This window comes from Vipera berus (assembly GCF_964194415.1).
Source record: "Vipera berus genome assembly, chromosome: 2".
NCBI classification, from domain to species: Eukaryota; Metazoa; Chordata; class Lepidosauria; order Squamata; family Viperidae; genus Vipera; species Vipera berus.
Genome location: NC_138203.1, coordinates 33,586,257 through 33,606,885, shown reverse-complemented (window position 1 = coordinate 33,606,885; position 20,629 = coordinate 33,586,257). Strand labels below are relative to the sequence as shown.

At 35.2% G+C, this 20,629-nt stretch overlaps 1 protein-coding gene across 3 annotated transcripts in view; it reads right to left on the bottom strand.

Moving 5' to 3' along the window:
• Positions 1 to 358: 358 nt before the first annotated feature.
• Positions 359 to 20,629, bottom strand: part of CERT1 (ceramide transporter 1) — a 66,731-nt gene continuing 46,460 nt past the window's right edge. The window contains exons 9-18 of one of the 3 annotated variants that reach the window (XM_081318396.1): positions 18,778 to 18,864; positions 18,297 to 18,389; positions 17,675 to 17,749; positions 16,491 to 16,586; positions 14,897 to 15,029; positions 14,615 to 14,685; positions 11,712 to 11,840; positions 11,358 to 11,487; positions 4,927 to 5,063; positions 359 to 3,262 (exon numbers count right to left, since the gene is read on the bottom strand). In XM_081318396.1, coding sequence (XP_081174522.1) covers positions 4,936 to 5,063; positions 11,358 to 11,487; positions 11,712 to 11,840; positions 14,615 to 14,685; positions 14,897 to 15,029; positions 16,491 to 16,586; positions 17,675 to 17,749; positions 18,297 to 18,389; positions 18,778 to 18,864 — 942 coding nt within the window. In that variant the 3' untranslated portion in view covers positions 359 to 3,262; positions 4,927 to 4,935. Of the gene's footprint in view, positions 3,263 to 4,926; positions 5,064 to 11,357; positions 11,488 to 11,711; positions 11,841 to 14,614; positions 14,686 to 14,896; positions 15,030 to 16,490; positions 16,587 to 17,674; positions 17,750 to 18,296; positions 18,390 to 18,777; positions 18,865 to 20,629 lie in introns of those variants that run through there. The other 2 variants (XM_081318397.1, XR_014025210.1) reach the window with 2 other exon arrangements.

Sequence of the window (20,629 nt, the reverse complement as noted above, 5' to 3'; positions counted from 1 at the left end):
TAAATACCAGTTGAGTTATATAAAATTTTCTTATTCTATTATATAAATTCTGAATCACATTTATTTCAGTAGACAGGAAGATAGATGCATGTGGCCCTTAATATTTTTATGGCTTACAAAGCCTCCTATGATAAAAGTATTGGGGAGGGGGAAATAAAACACTCCAGAAACAAATCTTAACCCCACCCAACCTCACTCATGGTCCAATTGCTACTTATGCCTTTCAGTCACCAAAGTTTGGCCACTTGTCACAGACACACATAAAAGCAACTGCATCATACTAGGAGTAAAGTTTCTTTTTTAGAATAAAATAATGTAATGCTAGTGTTGAGTATTAAAAATAAATACAAAATAGAAACGTGTTTGTAATATATTTTAATACTTTGCACTTTTAAATACTGGTTTTCAAATCTGTGATTGTAATATGGAAGAGGCAACTCCATTTAGTCATTTATTTTTAATGTTAACAGGATCATAAAGCTATCATAGAACAGTCACATTTTACACACTCGGGACATTCTAGAAACTGATTTATAATTTGAGTATGTAGTTGAACATGATAACTCAGATACAGCTTCATTTATATAACCAACAGTTGACAAAAAGATTTGTGAAAAATTGACTTAACCATTTGATTAATGAGTACCAGTACATCTTCTTACAAGTCAGCTGAACTTAATAAGGTAAGAGAAATTTCTTTCACGATGACCCAGCATTCCACCCCTAACCCCTTCAAAGATTTTATAACATTTAGTCAGATTGCAAAATGTAATAATAAAGAAGATTTTTAAAAACCAGATAGGTCTCAATATGTTGTCCCTTCCCAGTTAAAGAGGAAACTCCAACATTTGATAGAATTCTAATGTTAATATTGGTTCTGGTGGCCGTTCAGTCTTTGGAACAATAAGCTAAAGAGATACAGTAAAGCCACCTACATCCACAGAATTTAACTATAGTTTAGCTCATAAAAAAACTAAACGTGTAGGGACTATAATTTGCTCATCAGTTATTATAGCAAAAGATGGCCACTTGTGAAGTATCAGGTAGATGGATGCACTAGATGAAAAAAAATCAATAATCAATTGGGAACTAAAAATAAAATTCTATTTCTGGATAAACATTAAGAACTGCTAGTCAAGCACTGACCACAATTATTTTATTATACATCCTAAGAAATTTCAAGACAGATTGGGCAGGGCTAGCTGTAATGAAGTGACATCACCTGTCTAAAAGTAAAGCTTAGTTTACAAATAGTATCTTTTAGTGTAATTTTTATTTACAGATTTGCAAAATACATCACATTTAGTGCAAATGCAACTAATGACATTAAGATTTATAAACTGCTTTGTAAACTTTCCATCTCTTTCTAAAATAAAGCTATCCAATTAAATAATAGTTATCTGCATGTGTTCCATGATCATAATCAGGAATAGCAAATTGTTGATTTTGTTTTCAGGGTCTAAGCAATATTTTGATATTGAAGTTCCCATCAGTGGCTATGGTGAACAAATATTTTTTCCAGTTGATTGCAAAAATATTAAACTTATCTGAGGTATCAGAAATGGTATACAAAATGCTTACTGGTGAGATAGTAAACAGATCTAATTCATCATCTTTACTCTTTGCCTTGCCAGCATTACCCTATAGGCACTTTTCTACATTTTAAATCATGATCAGAATTATTCTGTAGTAAGGCATTTCCCATGCACATTATTTAGAGAAAGGCAAATGAAGGATACTAAAAAGCATGAATTCTGTATACACATACATAAAACAACCTTAGAGTGTGCCTGTTTTAGTGTACCAAAGACACATCAGCTTATACCCAAACTAACTTGCTTCCAACCTTGAAGATTCTCATTAGCTGAATCTTCATTAAAAAGTATATTTATTTTCAGGGATGAGCTACTCTATATGAAATAAAGACTTTCTGCTTTGTTTTCAAAAATATATCCAAATTTTGTCTCTCTTTATATACCGTATATACACAAGCTGACAGCTAATAAGGTCATCTGGCTAATCTCAATTTAAAAGTACGACCCAAGGCATTTCCTCAAAAGTACCACCAGTCTTTTCATACAGTTCACCCTTCATATATTGTATTTGTTGATATTAAAGACAGTCAGATCCTTGACAGTTAACTTCTCATAGCAACTAAGAGGAACTCTCTCTAGATTTTATTTGTTTTCATATCTGACAAGGCAGATCATGGGGCAAATATTACGTGTATGGCAAGTTTTAATATATGAATCTCATAGCATAGCTTTACTCAACAGGAAACAAAGTGTAGGACTAAACAACAACATTTTTTTCAAGACTGGGAATGTTATCTTCAGCAAGCCAATTTAACTCAATAAATATTACACAGTGTAAGTTCCAATTGCTAGAAAGTAGCCCATATTCACACAATCTGGGCAAGATACAGCAGTAGCTGTTTTCTGGCAGTCAGGTCTTCTTATATAGTATCTAGTAATAACTTTAGATATCACCAGAAGATATATCTTTTTGGGATCATGTTCTGGAACTAAATTACTATAGCACATATTACACAACTAAAAATAAAAATAGAAATATAAAGATATCTGAAAAAAATAAAGCTTTTCATGCCTACTCCATCAGATCCCAGAAGGTCTTCATAGGAGCAAGACTATAGAAAAGGCAAGTCATAAAGATCCTGACAGCCCTCATATTTTAAGAGAGGTTTTACATAATATGATTTCTCATAGAAACTCAGCAGCAATGAACTGTGATTATACAAAGCATACACAAATTCCCTCTGAAAGGACACAGAATTTACTGAAAACCTGATGGGAAAGAAAGTTATAACATGTTTTTGTGTACATAAAGCACATATGGTATGCTAGATGTGTATTTGTCTCTTGTGCTTTTTAGACATACACAAAAACAAGAACTGTGCAAATGTCTTATGAAGTCCCACAGTAAATGAAATCTCCTCAAATTATTCAAAAGTTAAAGCAATGAACCAAGTTGGTGACCCAAAATTGTAGTATTCTCCTCTAGAGCAAGCAAACAGAGCCATATACATGTATCAACACATGTATTTTTATAATTACACATCAACTCAGCAAAGTGAACTAGCAGAAGACAGTGAAAGTTCAAGTTCATGGCATTGCAGTATTCTTCAGTTGTGTACAGAATGCAGGACTTGGCCCATAAGACTGTAGATCCTACGTTCCAGCTTGGAGCCTTCATTTTGGTTCATTTCTCCAAATGGAATGTTCACACAGCCTTGTTCCAATCACTAGGTAGAGGGAGAAAGGGGAAAATAGATGAAGTTTCTCACTTGTGTTCAGTACCAGTAAAAGCTAGAATGAGGCCAATGTCTGCAGCTTCTCCCCTTGATAAGCAAAAAAGCAAAGGTACCCACAGATTGGTTTAAATGTGTTTCTCTAGTTGAACAAAGCCAGCTGTTGAATTGGATGCATTCATGGCTAAGCACAACTCACACTGATTGTCTTATTTCAACATCACAACTAATTTATTTACAGGTATTCTATTTATGATGTCACAAAATCATCAAAATTAAGATGATTTTGATGAATTTTTGTTAGTTGGTTCTCTGGGTTTGGGGAGATCAGTACCAAGGTAGTATTCACCAGGTGACCTGCAGACATTTTCAGCCTACATTCCACTGAAGCTTTCCCCGTGCAAGTGGGATTGCCTTGCAGTGTTTGCAGTTTGTTTAAAGTCTGAAATCAGGAGGTGACTGGAAGCTTAAATGGTTGCTGGGAATCAATCTCTTATCTTGTCTCTTGCTATGTGTGGCCTGGATCAGGCACCTGACAAGGTGAAAACTATATTGAGCTACACTGATCTGTTGGTAGTCTATTTATCTGATCTGAATTATTCCTCCTCTGAACTTTGCAAAATTTAGTTCTGTCAGGAAGGATGCTTATAAGTTTACAGGTAATCCTCACTTACCAACTTCAATAGGGACTGGCTATTCCATTATTAAGTGGTGCAGTACTTAAGTGCAACATCATGTGACTGTACCAATTTATGCCAATTCTGGCTGCAGTTATTAATCAGGTTACTATGGGTCATTAAGCATGACATCACATGACTGACTTGCAACTTCCTGCTGATTTTTCTCCTTGATTTTGGCTTGTCAGGAGCTGGCTGTGCAGGTTGCAAATGATGGTAACATGATTGCAGGATGCTATAATCATTGTAAATGCAAGGTGGGTGCAATTTCCAGGGAGGTATGCCAAACTGAAGACAGCTTTGTGAAAGCAGAACTGAAGACCAAGGAAAGTCCCAGGATCCAGTGAATATATTGGTTCCTTAGATCCTCTCCAGATAAGATCACCCACACATGCTTCCGACAGCTCCCCCTTGCGAGGAAACTGTGGGTTTGAGTCCTGGGAGATGAAGGGATCAGTCATCTTTCTTGGAACTGCAGTGGAGCAAAACTGGTTTTCTAATCACTACCTATCAACTACCTTAAAGCTTTTAGAGACCTTCAAAACTATAAATCTAAAAAGTCATCAGGTGAGTTTTCCCCCCAACTCTGAACAAAAAAAAATTATAGGCTTAAGAACTTAAAATAATTTGAAATAAACAGAAAGAAGCCTAAATAAGATTTTGATGTGGTTATAAACAGTTATCAACTGTTTATAAATAAAGAGTACAGATAAATTTGGAATATTGGCTTTTACTATAAGATTTTGGAATCAACTATAAAAATAAATTTCTTCTTGTGGAAAACACTTATTTTGGGTATCCTGCTTATTGCAAGTCATATCAAAGATAAGTCATTTTATAATTTTAGAAACTGGACACTAAAGGGAAAGGGGGGGGAAACGAATGATTCTAAGCAGGAAAATATTTTAGTATATCTGAAGTGACTATATAATTAATGATGAAATAATTATACATGGCAAAAACCAAAGCGATTATACATACCTGATAATACTAGAACAAAATAGGCTTCCCGGCTGTTTTTTCTTGTACGTATGATGTGAATCGTTTCAAGAATTTGGGATACTCTCGTTTTGCTACTGCCCGTAGTACAGAAGCTGGTGCCCAGCCTCCAGGGTTCACTACAAATAAAGATGAGATTTTAAGTGGTTAATATGTTTGTATTTTTGTGGAGTGGCAAATTCACAAACAAGAAAATCTGACGAGAATTTATTTTATTTTATTTTAATTCCATTTATATCCCGCCCTTCTCCGAAGACTCAGGGCGGCTTACAAGCTTAGCAGTAGCCTTCATTCTATGTATATGCCTGCTTATTAGGGCTTTCACACACACCCCAAGCGGCATTATTACAAAGTCAGCTTAATTGCCCCCAACAATCTGGGTCCTCATTTTACCTACCTGGGAAGGATGGAAGGCTGAGTCAACCTTGAGCCTGGTGGGATGCGAACCTGCACTAATTGCAGGCAGCTGGTGTTACTTAAGGAGGCATTAGCCCACTGCTCCACCAAGGCTCTATTAATTAATTAATATTAATTAATATTAGTTAATTAATATTAATTAATTAATATTACATGAATTAATATTACATAAATTACATTAATTCATGTAATTAATATTACATAAATTACATGAATTAATATTCATGTAATTTAAATTACATGAATATTATCCCATCAGGTTTACTCTTGTAATTATGGTAATATTGAAACACAAACTCATACTCTGTTAAACTGTGATTTTTATCAAGACATAAACAAAGAACTCCTTAACATCTCTTCCAATTCCATTTACTGGACAAATTGAAGAAATTTTTATACAATTCCTACTAGCAAATAAGGAACCCAGGGCAACTTTTGCCATTGCAAAGTTTGTTTTCACCTGTAAAACATCTACATGTTGTCCTTGCTTAGTGACCCTAATTGGATTTGGAATTTCCATTACTAAGTGAAATGTCATTTAGACGAAACATCACGTGACTGAATTTCTTAGCAATGGCAGCTCCAGTATTTCTGGTTGCAGTTCTTGGGCGAGGATCACACCACTATTACAGAGACTTCATGCTTTTCCTGCCTTGTCACACTTGCCTCAGTTTCAATTCCTCCCACCCACCTTTCTTCCCTTTTAGCCAACCTGGTTTCCACCACCTAAAACCTCAAAGTTTTAGTGGCCAGCAGCTGCCTTGGCTGGACCTGCCTTGTCAGCAGCAGGAGACAAAAGTTAGAGGTGGTGCATGGTGGAAGGGGTAGGCAGCAATACCAGAGCACAGAGCAGTCAGAAAGGCAGAGATGGGGGAGAGAAAATAGGTAGCTGTCAGAAGTTGACGAGGATGCTTTGGTCATAAATGCAGGTAGGCTGTCAAGCACTTGAATTTTGATCATGGACATGCTGCAACAGCCTTAACTTCAAGGACCAGCCATAACTGCCATTTGTTCAGCATCATCATAATTCTTTTTTTAAATCCCATTTATATCCTGCCCTTCTCCGAAGACTCAGGGCGGCTTACAATTTAAAGCACAAATCAACGTGCTTACCAATAGCCTTCATTCTATGTATATGCCTGCTTATTAGGGCTTTCGTCCCCCCCAAAAGCGGCATTATTACAAAGTCAGCTTATTGCCCCCAACAATCTGGGTCCTCATTTTACCTACCTCATTTCAAATCGTCGCTGAACAAATGACAGTTAAGCAAGGATTATCTGTATATTATTGACAGAGATATTTTTATGGCTCAAAAGCTAAGCAAAGTTGATCCTAGAAATGTACTTAAACAAAAGACTGCCAAGGAATCTTGAAGTATTAAAAAAATTGAAAAAAAAACAGTGGTAAACTGCTTTGGTATTATTGCCAAGGATACTGTATGGATGTGACTACATACTTAGAAGGATTTGAACTTAAATGGAAAGAGGCTTGATTTTTTCCTTTTTTATATAGAAATTTCTGTGAATCTGGCTAATCTATTGCTTGGAAGAAAGTTAGCCACTTGCTAATTTGCCAAAAAGTTTTTTGCCAATTTTTCCTAACTATACCAAAACTTTGTGATTTTAAAATATAACACTGAAGCATAACTGTCTTTACTCCTACTGTTTAAAATCAATTGTACTCTTGACATGTAATAATGGAAACAAAACCCAAACAAGATGGCAAACTATTAACATCTTTTTCTGTGAGCTCCTGTTTTATATGCTGCCTCTTTAGTGTTGTTTATGACTTATTAAAATAAGCAAATTAAATCAGTTATACACCTGTAACTTCCTGAGAGAGAAAAGAAAAGGAAGAATCAGGCACTGAGAAGGAAAGAGAAATGACTTCTGACTTGGAGAAAAGGGGAAAGGAAGAAGTGTCATAGAGTGAGTCTTGGCTTGGAGAACTCTTCCAAGACAGCCAAACCACCAAAAATCGATGAACTTTTTCTACAAAAAGAAACAGTAAGTAAATTAACCATGTTTCTCATCTCTAATAAAATTTGAGGGTTTTGAAGAGGAATAACATACAAAAATAGAAAAAGAGCAAAATCATTGGGGTGTTCTTTAAGAACTAGGAGAAACTGCTGATGTAAGAGGGCCACAACTAAATTCATGGTAAAACCATGTTTTCTCACAGCACAAACTATCATTTCAGTGTTCAAGCAATTAGTTTCCATTTAAAAATAACCTGGATCTATTAAAAAGTGACTTTGAGGTTTTTGCCTTTACTGAAGTCCAAGGCCCAGACAGCCCCCAGGACTAAGTGAACCAACATCCCTCAGGACTGAGTAATAATAAATCACAAATGTAACTGCTGGCAAGTGTGCAAGCAAGTTAAGGAAGTTATTTCAATTAAGCTTACTTACTCCTTGTAATTAAATCAGGTTGTTCTTCAGATATCATACATCTATTGGAACAACCTTAATTCTAGTTGTTAGGTCGCCAAAAGAGAAATTCTAATTTATCTGGGACAGGTTTTTCCCTGCCATCATCAACAAATAGATTTGTGTTTGATTGAGTGGTTTCCAAGCTTGCCTCGCAGTACCCAAATTTTACTTTTATTGCAGCTCACATATTACTTAAAATGAAATAATTTCTTGCTATTCTTTTCATGATGGAGGGATAGCGTCTTTGTTCAGCTCAGCTACTTTTGATCTTCATAGTGTTCCAAATAATAAAACCTGTGTTAATAACATTATTTTCTCTCCCTGTTTGCCCTTGACTAAGCCAGGCCATGGGAATAAGACAGATATGCAGAATGAGGCCAAGTCTAATAGGCACTAGCTATACTTATTATTACCTTTGAAGCCATGCCCAAGGTCCATCAAAGTGATATTTTACAAAGACTAGTTAGCCTTAAGATAACTCTAGTAACTACTATTGCTACCGCTGAGTCACTTTTTGAGCTCAGTAAGTGAGTTTGTTACAAAATACCTAAAATGTATGGCACAATGTTTTATGACAGTCAGAAGTCTTTATGGGCTATAAAGAATCCTTTCCAAGGCACTTGAGATTTTGACTAATCATTAAACAACCGGTCATAAGTAGACAATTACCTGTATACCTCCAATGTTGTAGTTTTAGGATTAGCTTTACACAACCTTTAGTCACATTAGTGTTATAACTTTGCACAGACTTTTGAAGTTGTTATAATTTTATTTACATTGAATGCTTTTTTGCTTTATGATTTATTTCATGCCTCATGCCTGTGATTATAACAATGTACTTGTATTTATTGTAAGTATTGTAAACTTTGGTGCTAGCTAAGGAGGAAACTGTTTACCCAGAATTCTGATTAAATCTCTGTTGGTGATTTAATCTTATTATTGATATTGCATGTTATGGTACTTTAAGCTTTGAGAAGGGGTAATTTAAAAATATAGTACTTTCAGAAGAATTTTAATCTGAATGTTTTATTTAAACTATACAGTATCTTAACTATACACCACTTCCAATTTATTTTAAATAGCTTCAAAAAATTTTGAAGATATTTGGAGAATCCTTCTGGGAAACAGAGTTAGAAATTTTACAAACAAACAAAAAAGCAAATAAATAAATAAACTTTTTCATGTGAAATGGGTAGATCATCTTTTTCCTATAATAATTTGTTGATACGTGGTGAAATGTAATCAGTATTACCACCAATAATAAAAAGGCAGCGCTGACAATGAGCCATGGTTACATCATTGTATATTTTCCCCTAATTGTACCAATCAGTAAAAAAAATCAAAAAACAAATACTGGATGGAAGTTAGTTGGAAGCTATAGTTTCTCAAGACTATGAATGCTGGTTATGTTGCCAACTAATTGCCACCTAGTTCTGACCCTGAGAAATGTAAATTTTGGCAATGTATCCAATAGCATGTAGGACAGGTAGGAAAATAAACTGTTGGATTTAAACTGCTTTGGGTATAAGGGGGAATTGCATTTTCATATGGTATTTGCTTAGGGTTAGCAAAGATTGCAGATTATACTTCCAATTTAAAAAAGCATGTCACAGATAATTTTGAAATCCTAAAAATTTAATTATGTACAACTATTATTAAAAGTAATAAAATCAGTTCTCATTTTGATATTACAGGAATAGGAAATTAAATTAGACCCAATGTAGCATTTACAGATCAATCTAAATAAAATTGTGGGGGTCATCTCACAATCCATCTACAATTATTACCACACACTTAAAACTTTAAGAGTATGAATCCACAAAACAGTGTACATAAAATACATGCCCAATGGGCAGATTTCACAGCATGTTTTCCATGTAACGCATGGCCAGAAGGAAATCCGGATTTGATTTTATGTAACGAACACAGCCTCTAAAAAAGGGGATGTAATCTCCTAGAGCTGTGGTTGTGGGCTTCAAATCCATCCAAAAATGGTTTTCAAATTGTAATTTTGAATGTACTAGAAGAGGGAAGTGATTATATATATAAAAGAAGACAACTTACATTAATATTTCTACATTTTATTAAATGTAAATGAAATCAAATTTTAGTTTTTCCTGACTCTTTACTTAAGAGATAAAATGTACCTTCCATGTGCTCCTGAGCTGGGAAAAAGATGACCCCCTCCTGCCCTATTATCTTCATTCTATCTCTATCATCTTAAAAGAAGCCAAACATGATTTAAAATTTGATTGTCATTTGGATTTAATTGTAGTTTCAACAATAAACAATGTCAGGTCTTCCTAAACAGAATTAGTGGTTGCAGTATCTTTACAAAAAGTAATTGTCATGTATGTACCATATTTTCCGGCGTATAAGATGACTTTTTAACCCATGAAAATCTTCTCAAAAGTTGGGGGTCGTCTTATACGCTGAGTCATCTTATACGCCGGAAAATACTATTCACCTCTCCGATCTTTTCTGCTGGACAGCGGGATCACTGGGTGAATGGAGGTAGGCGATGGCGACCCGTGGTTAAGCGGCCAACAGCAAACGGGTGATGGAGGGCAAACTCTCGTCAGATCATGGGGCGGCTGCTGCAGCCGCCGCCATTGCTCTCTCTAGGACTGGCCATGCTTGCGCTTCCAATACTGGCTGTCAGGTCCCCGATGAGAGGAGGGGCAGGCGGTCCCCAGAGGCACGCCGCTCAACAGTAGGAAGGGAGCACCTTTGCTCCCGCCGAGGCACCGCCTGACCCGTGCCGACCAGAAGAATTGCTTGCCCGGTCACGGAGTGCGGAACTGAGAGCAGCAACGCACCAAGCGAGAGAGCTCAGAGGAAAGAAGGCAAGGCCCCCCTTTGGCGGGGAAGGAGCAAAGCTGGGCAAATCACAGGGCAGGCGGAGCAGGGAAACGTTACAGGGGAAAAGGGGGCGGGGTTTAAAAGGCGAGGCGGGCGGGACGTGGGCCTGGAGACGTTCTGTTAGAAGTAACGAAGGAGCCTCCGGGCGCTTTCTGGATCGGATTGTGCGAACTGAGGGTGCCGCTACAGTCCTCATGTTTCCCAGGGTTGCCTGTCGTGCCAGAGGTATTCCCTGTAGCCCCAGATTCTTTAGCTCCCCACTTTCCTTAATTCGGGTGAATTTTGTGCTCCGTGGAGAAACATTAATACGCAAATGCCGTTTGTTTAACCGCGCAAAACCCGGGGGAAACCTTGGTATTTGGGAACGGAAAGGCTTAAGACTTTTCATTTCTGTTTTATGCACGGGCTGGGAGGGTCACGAAGTTTACCTCTTTTATTTTAGCAACATCGTGGCACTTATAAAAAAGGGTACTAATGCTAAACGAGTTGTTAATATGCAGATTGTGTGCCAGGAAGTGAAATATTGAGTTATTAGCCCAAACCCTTCAATTTAACAGAAAAAGTAGGGGGTCGTCTTATACGCCGGAAAATATGGTATGTACATAGGCCTTGTATCTTATTATCTGTATTGTTCTTTATCTGTAAATCAGAACCTTTTACACTAACACAACCATATATGCATTTCAAAAAAGTCATGCCTTACCATTTGCTACATATGTAATCTTGCATAGGATGTTGTCTCTGCTTATTTTCTTCTTTCCTTCTGGAGGACTTACCAATGTCTGGCAAATCATAGCAATATTTATTTTGGCACGAACACATCGGTTGTTTGTCTGTCAAGAAATACAAACATTCACATTGTTGCTGATTAAATGCTGACTGTGAATAAATACTATGGCTCTGTCCTTTTCTTTCCATTAGAAAAAACTCATTAAATATCCTGAATCTTTTCCTTCCTTTCTTTTAAATTATCATTGCCCTAAGGTTTACAAATACTCCAATTAAGAAAGGAATTTTAAAACAACAAATACCTTCAGAAACTACAAGTTTTACTTACAGGAACACTATCATGTTCCACAGAGAAATTGCAGACAATCCATGTTTCAGTGTCGTTTTCATTTAAAACTGGTATTTTTCTAATAGAAGATAAATACAGCACATCACGTTGAGAAGCAGGCCATACTCGCTAGAAGGAAAGCAGTTATATGTTTTAAAGTATTCAATTTTTTTAAACAACACTTCTGTAGTAATCCTAATAATAGAAAACAAGTAAATCAAAATTTGAGGATAGTGATTGTTACATGTATAACCCGAGAAAAATATAAAAAGAAATACCTATTCAATAATTCTATGCAAGAACACATATAGACACACACATAGTATTACAAAATATTTCATTTATAACCTAAAATATGACAACCAAAACAAAATTTATAACCAAAGATCAAAGATGTTTAAAATTCAACAATTCTTCAAGACTCTCACATTGTGTTCTTCCAGGCAATGCAATTCTCCACATTTTTACTTAACAACAATGCAAAGTACTTCTCAATTTTACAGCAAAATATTGTTTGAAAGATTTCTCAGTTTTAGATAATACAGCAATAACTTCTGTTACATTGTTTTATAGATCTTTGATAACTAATGCTACATTGTCAAAATTTATTATTTCTAACTTGCTGGAAACAAAAATGTATTAAATATATATCACCACCAATCCCTTCAATACGATATATAAAGATTTGGATTGGCATAATGTAATTTTTAGAGAAAAATAATATTTATGGATTATTTTTAGGTCTGTTTTTTGATTATGTGCCTACATAGATTTAAAGTAAATTACTGTATACAAAGAGTTCAAGCTGAGGCATTACATACAGATGCCTAACACTCTATACACTGAGACTTTCAAACAGCTGGATACAAGTTTTCTATATTATTGAAATGTTTCTTTGATTTTAAAATCACATTTTTGTTCTAATGTTTAAAGCAAACCTATAATTTAGCTCAATATTATTAAACCCATATTGCAGAGATTGGAAAATAACTTGGAACAGTACATTTTAAGATCAGAATATTTTGTGATGCAATGTTTTGCACACTTTTATTATAAATTTGGATTAGATTTTATAATAGTGTTTCTGCATTACATCCAAGCAAGGATAATTAATAATAGTAATTGCCATCTTTTAATCACATCCAGCTATGCAGAATGTGATGCTATTCAGAACTGCAAAAATAATTGTATGCTTATTATTAAAGAAGTCAACTGTGAACAAGGTGAACTACACCCAAGACTAGAAATAAGAGAGAGGATGAAAGAGAATTTTTCCACAAGCTCCTACCCACACTTTTGTAGAGCATTGGTCCATTACAATCCAAATAGGACAAAGTGCCCAAACTATAAGCAAAACGAGTATTTGGACACCAATCTAAGTATTGGAGAAGTAAAGATACAATCTTTAGTTTCCCCAAATCATCTGCTGCAAACCTCAAAAAAAATAATGATAAGGACAATTTTATTACATACAACATGGGTATGAACTGATCAATGCAATACAAAAATAAAAAAAAATGTGTGGAGACTACTTTCAAGAGGTAATTATTTGGGTTCTGCTTCTCATATTTTATTTTCCTTCTAACTTTTCCATCTTCACAGCTATACTTGTGTGTGTGTGCGCGCATGCGTATACGTGTGTGTGTATTAACCACAATATTCCTCTCTTACAATGATATCCATGCATCTGATGAAGTAAATTATGCCATAGCCAGAATGGTGTAGTAAATAGCAAGTTAGACTTCACACAGCCAGTTACTGGATGACTTGGCATCATCATTTTTTGTCTGCTCACCCTAATTCTCATATTTGTTGGGACAATAATATAAAGGAATATGTATACAGATAATCCTCAAGGTACGACCATAATTGAGACCAAAATTTAGGTTAAGCAAGATAGTTGTTAAGTGAGTCATGCCCAATTTTACTATGTATCACAGTAGTTATTAAGTGAATCAAGCAGTCATTAAGCAAAATCACTTTCCCCCATTGACTTTGCTTATCAGAAGCTGGGTGGGAAGGTTGCAAGTGGCAATCACATGACCCTGAGATGTTACAACCATTGTAAATACCATCTTGTTGCCAAGTGCTCAAATTTGATGACAAATCGGTTTTTTAAAATAATGTTGTAACTTTGAATGATCACTAAATGAATGGTTGTAAATTGAGGACTACCTGTACAATACTAGGTACCTTAAGCTGCAGGTTAAAAGATGAGGATGCAGATAAATTCATCAAAAATACGTAAATAAATAAATGAAAACAATTTTAATACACTATTTAATATAATGCAAGAAAACAACCAGGCTCAGAGAGCACAAATTCATTTCAACCCTGAGTTACAACTATTCTCCTCTGTCGATACAGTAAGATTGTGTCTTTACTGCAAAATCAGTTACCCTTCAAGATAAAGACAATTTGTAGCTTGGTCTTAGCATTAATTTGGCTTGCAATGTAACATGATAATTAGGGCAACATTTTAGAAATAATTTTTAAATCATGATTTAGGAAATGGTTTTCTTCCTGTTACCCACTCACAGATTCATAGCATCTGGGGAAAGATGGAATCTGGGAACTTTGGAATACAAAGCTTATATTCCGTTATTGAGCTATAGTCTCTCCTCAAGTATTATTGCACTTGCTTCTCTAAAAACAAGTAAGATCTGAATTACTTGGAACAAAAATACATGAGCAAGATTAAAGAAACTTCTAATCAAAATTTGCAAAACAATAGAAGACATCAATCTTTAACTCTATTTTTATTTTTTTCCTGATAAGTCAGGTAATGTTCTAACAGGAAAAACCAGTTCAGATAAGATAGAAATTTATAACCTTTAGGTTGATTTCTTTCTTCATAGCACTTACAGTACTTTGAAGTGTTATGAAACAATGCTAAGCATTACCTTATGTGTTTGGTAGATGATAATTGCATTATCAGATAGAGTTTCTACAACACGGAAATTTTCAATGGTTGCTAAAGAGAAGACAAAAAATAATAATTAAATTACAGCAATAATACCTTCACATATCAGTTAGAACGACATTAGTTAAATCTCTGTCCTCTGAATGAGTTAGAAATGCAAGTCCTAGAATTTCCAGACATGTTAGCTGAAAATGAGGAACTGAACTAAGTGGGTGTCAGTTGAACAGCAACAAATACAAATAAACAAACTACTTTTACTTACTTTCCCAATCATTACGAACATCAACATTCCAAAAGTAATGGCAGACCTCATGTCCTGTTACTCCTTTGACTGCATGTGTGGCCTTCAGTGGATCTAGAACAAGGCCATTTTCTTCTACCTCCCTCCTGTACACCTTTGAATAAATGTAAAATATTTTAAAACTTTTTTATATTCTAAATTCACTTTTGAAATTGGTACAGACAATCCTGGATTATTTATTTATTTATTTATTTTTGGGACTTATATGCCGCCCTATCTCCCGAAGGACTCAGGGCGGCTAACAACAATAAAATACAGCAATACAAAAGTTAAAAAGAATTAAATTAACAGCCCCAATAAAATAAATTAAAATTAAAATTAAAAATTAAAAAACATTTTAAAATCCCTGTCGTCAGTCCAGGTCAGCCTGATGGAAAAGGAATGTTTTAAGGCCGTGGCGAAAGGACCGGAGATCCGGGGCCATCCGGAGCTCAAGGGGAAGTTGGTTCCATAGGGCTGACGCTCCCACAGAGAAGGCCCTCCCCCTGGGGGTCGCCGGCCGACATTGTCTAGCCGACGGCACCCTGAGGAGGCTCTCTCTGTGTGAGCGTACTGGGCGATGGGAGGTCGTTCCCGGCAGCAGACGGTCCTGCAAATATCCCGGGCCTAGGCCATGTAGGGCTTTAAAGGTAAGTACCAGCACCTTAGTAAAATTACAGTAGAAATGCCATTCATTTAAATATAGAACACAAGAAATGACTTGGCTCTTATCATATTCTGGCTTTTTTCCCCTCACATTTATGCCTCTAGGATATTCACAAGTTCGGGATGGATATATAAGCTGTCCCTCTATTGTTCCTCTGTTACTGGCCTCTGTAGACATGCTACCCCCCCCCAGCTCCCCATGATGAAGATAACTGAATTTTTCAAGCCAGTAGGCCTTGAAAGACCTGTCTTCAGTTAATATATTTAGTTCCTTTAACCCTATCCAAGGCAGTGGCCATCACATCTACTGATAATTAATTTCACAGATTAATTATGCACTGTACAAAGAAATGCTTCCTTTTGTTTTAACATTTTATTAGATTATAAAATAAAATACAAAAATACAAAAGCAAGTAATAGGACACAGTGGGGAGAGAAATGAAATGCTTCATTTTGTTCATTTTAAATATTTCTCCAATCAACTTTATAAATTATAATATTTTGATAGGAGAAAAACTTTATTTTTTCCATTCTATGTAAGATTTCATTCAGTTCAATCATGTCTCTACTTCATATCCTTTCTTTAAGTTCCAAAGTTCCAAACATTCCAGCCTTTTCTAATACAGAACGAGTTTGAGTTCTCTGAGAATTTTTGGAATATTTTTGTACTTTTCTAGCAATGTTATATTGTTTTTCAAGTCTGTAGACTAGAACTGTAATCACTATTTTAGATAGAGAGAAAGAAAGTAATATGCATTCTAAATAGCAAAAACAAATAGCAGCTTAAAGGTTGAACCAAATCCAATTTCAATCTTTTTACTGAATTAACAGCCTCAGGGAAATTAGCAACTCTTTGACTAAATTATTATTCATTTTAACATATTTCTAAAATATGAAATATTCTGCATACCTTCATTTCACCTTCTTCAACTACTAGTTGCCAGTTAGCATCACCCCCCACATCCTGTAACGAATATGTCATGTGGTTCTGCACCATCTCTTCCACCTTTCAAAACAAAACAGGAATAAATTAAAAATACATTTATGGAAGTATTTTCAGCTCTTCTGTAGCCTGAAGATAATCACATGATTGCCTGGAATGTGCCATTAAACAAATCATTGTATAAATAAATATATAAGTAAAATGACTGTGCAAAAATATATTATCAACAAGAAACAGACTTGGGCAACGAACTTTCATAATCGGGCAAGCAAGCAAGCAAGCACAAATACATGGGATTTAAACAAAAGTGTCTCTTAATCACTAGACATTAATTTTTTTGTTCTGTCCCTTTAGAAAACAATTTATGCTAATATGATTTCTGGATATATTTAAACAGACTTAAATTGACATATTAAGTATACGTAAATTTAAAAGTAAACATTCAAACTGGGTCTAAGTTGGAAATATGTTCCCATTATTGTTAGGAACATTTGCCAAACTATTTCAAATTACCAGTAATCAATGTGTTTATCAATATATAGTCTTTGCTGCAATTCTTTAAAAAAAATAACAAATTTGAGAAATCTTCTCCAACTTGGAAGTAATTAAAAATAGAGTTGTTGGGCATATGACAAACATTGGGCAAGAGTGAAAAAAGATGAGTGTTACTCTGTACCAATGTAACTTGCTCATGATATGATCAAAAAGTCAAATGAAAATTCACGTAGTAGATCTCTAACTCAAAGTACATAAAAGTTGGATCATCAAAATCTTGAATTAATATGAATAAACTTTGTCTTGACAAAATTAACTAGGCAGGTTGAAAAATTAAACTTTCTTAATTTTGTACAATGTGTGAGAAATTGCAAGAATATAAAGGACGTTACTTAAATCACAAGTATTGATTTTTACAGAATGGAATAAAACACATTTGGAATGTCTTGGATTGATATGCAACAAAACTGTTTCACAATCGTATTTATCTTCTTCCTACTCACTACTAGAAGACACAGTTTTACCCTACAGTTTATGTGCATTTTGTTTAAAACAAGCGTAAATGGTTAACATAACAAGAAGAAAAGAAGTGACCATGAAGGTGAAACGCAACAAGACGACATGGTAAAGCCACTCTGCATGTAGAAATACAGTACCTGGGAGCTGAATCTGTGATCATCAGAGGTACTGACTAGATCAATGGAAGACATGGAAGAAGAGCGACTATAGGGCTAACAGAGACAGACAAAGAAAAACCAAGTAATCAGAACAAAGGCACAACAGAGCATTTTGTACCAACTTCCACGCACAAGATTATGAAGAAGAAACAAAAGCACCATAAGCAGCAAGTACAGCAGCAAATGCTGATTCATGCACCTATTATGTATTATACTCCAAACACTGCTCAGTAAAGAATTCTTTCTCAGAATACTAAATATTATTGCCTAGGTTTGGTATACAAGATGTGTTCACTAATTCATAATAAACCATTCTTTAACAGAGTGAAAAATGAAAGCTTGCAGAAATCTAGGAAAATAAAAGTCCTCCTTATTACAGTTTAGTTCAACTTAATTTTGAAGCATGCATGATTAGCGAAAAACATTTCTCAAGTTCATCAATGCAGCCAAAGTAATTTTTCTTCTAGCAGATAGTACAGCAGTTTGAATGGCTTTATTCATACATAATAGGATCTTTACATATTTCATAACCATCATATATTGTGTTAATTGGAACACAGAACTGATTCAACTTTCAGGTCACATTTTGGAAGCATCTTACCTTTTGGACAAATCTATGATTCCCCACACCAGAAAAAGCATCACTAGGTGGCAAGGAAGATGGCCAGTGCAATCTGACTTTTTCACTTTGGGACTATAAGAACAAATGCATATACAAATATATTTATTATCCTAGAATTTTGGATGCACCATGAAAACATTAAATAATTTGAAAAATAATTCTCAGTGGTAGGAACATCTTCTAAGTTAAGAACACAAAGCCTTGAACATAATTCTTGCATAACACCAAACAGCAATTGTCTCTTACTTTAAAGTAGACATTTTTTAAAAAAAATAATACAAAATACTTATAAAAGTAATAAAGGCAGGATTAAACAAACAAACAAATGTGCTCCTATTCATTCTGAATTCCATGAGCTGTATGCTGTAGATGGTATTTATTACAGTATGTGTATTTTAAAAGGGGCCATGATATAACACAGCAACACAGTTCTGCCTAGAACTTCATATACTAATATTACCTGTTCTTCTATTTTGTCTTGCCGATCTAGAGCAGCTTCAACAGCATCAAAGAATTCTTCTTCATTAATCAAACTGTTGGGACCTTCCTACAGCAAAAATCAATAGAAAGTAAACTCAGTAGCAGGTGCAAAATTTAGACAGCTCAAAAGTCTATTGCAAGTAAATAAAAATACTGCACCAAGTTTATTTGGAGCTGCTTATATTGTTATTTTAGATACTTTATCAATTTGAAAAGAATATGGGGCTTTATTATTTTGTAATAATATTAAAAATATCTGAATCAACATTCTAAAATCCTGTACACAATTGACATCCTTTGACTTATAGCTTATATAGGCAAACAGAAAAGAACTGACTAGAATTTGACAGGTAAACATTACATAAATATATAAATAAATACATCTATGAGTTTTGAAAATTAAAAAGCAGGATATGATCATCAAGACTAGAACAGGCCATATTACTTTCAATGAAATTACTAAAATATGCTTAACTTTTATTCCTATAAAAATAGTTTAGCAATTATCTCTGCACAGTGCACACTTGCCCAGACTATTTAGAACCAACTATGGCAGGGGTCCCCAACCTGTGGGCTGCAGCTCGGTATCGGTCCGTGACCTGTTGGCCACCAGGTTGTGGGAATGGCTGGTGACTGCACGCACATGTGCAAGCAACCTCCCCACTTGTGTTAGTACTGCCATTCTGGTGCTAGTGGCCCTGTTTGCGTGTGCATGGGGCACTAACACTGCCGCCAGCACCATGCAGGCACTAGTGGCCAATTTGCACATGTGCACAAGTGCACATGGCCCATTTGTGCATGGGCACTAGCGCTGTGTGTCTATCCACACATGCGCATACATTTTCCCAGTTTACAATGCAACAATGTATACAATAAAACACTATAAAAATACAAATTATCAGCTATCACTGAAATAATCTATTAACCACTTCCAGTGTGATGTTCCCCCATTGGAACCTCAGGCCAACTGGCAAAACCAAGTCTTCAAGCTCTTGTGGAAGGTTATTCTCTCCCAGGGGGCAAAATGTTCCAAAGGGCATCAAAGATGGCAGAGAAAGCTCTTCTGGACCCTGCCAGGTGGAATTCCTTGGTCAATGGGTCTGCAGCATGTCTCCTCTGCTGGTACAGGTGGGATGAGCCAATCTCAGTGGGATGAGATGGTTGCTCAAGTAACCTGGACCCATGCCATGAATGGCTATTATCCTTGCCTGCAACACATACAACCTTTGCTCCTTTCATTTAGGATAACAAAGGTGATGAACAAGATTCAGCCCTAAAAGCATTCATCAAAACTGTCTCTAGGGAAAAATTTTTCCCCTTTACCTGCTTACCCATGCAGGCATTAAATAAGATCATGAAGGATGTTAATGCCAGGCTTCCATGGTATGGAAACCTGCTTGGCACAAAAAGAAAGCCAGAGTTAGACTTAATTTTTTTTATTCTTTTATCTATAACAGAAGAACCTAAAATTTTACTTAATGGGTCAAGGGGAGACTTTAAAAGATATTATTTGATTTAATATTTAGGATTTAGACTTACAAGGGAAATTAAAATTAGCTATTAGAATATAGTTTTGACTTATAATATGGAAGTTACATTGAGACAATAAAGGATACTTTATTAGTAAGTGATGAACTAGGATTACAAATAGAATATATCTGTGAAATTTATTTGTGAAATAAAATAAGAATGTATTTAACTAAGCAATATGTGTATTTTAGATATGATAACTATTATGTAATGAAATAGGGGAAATTTGGGTTACCTGAAAGTTAAATACTATGGATCTTAAAGGCTAAATTGGAGCACTGTAATTGAAAATTGGTAAAATC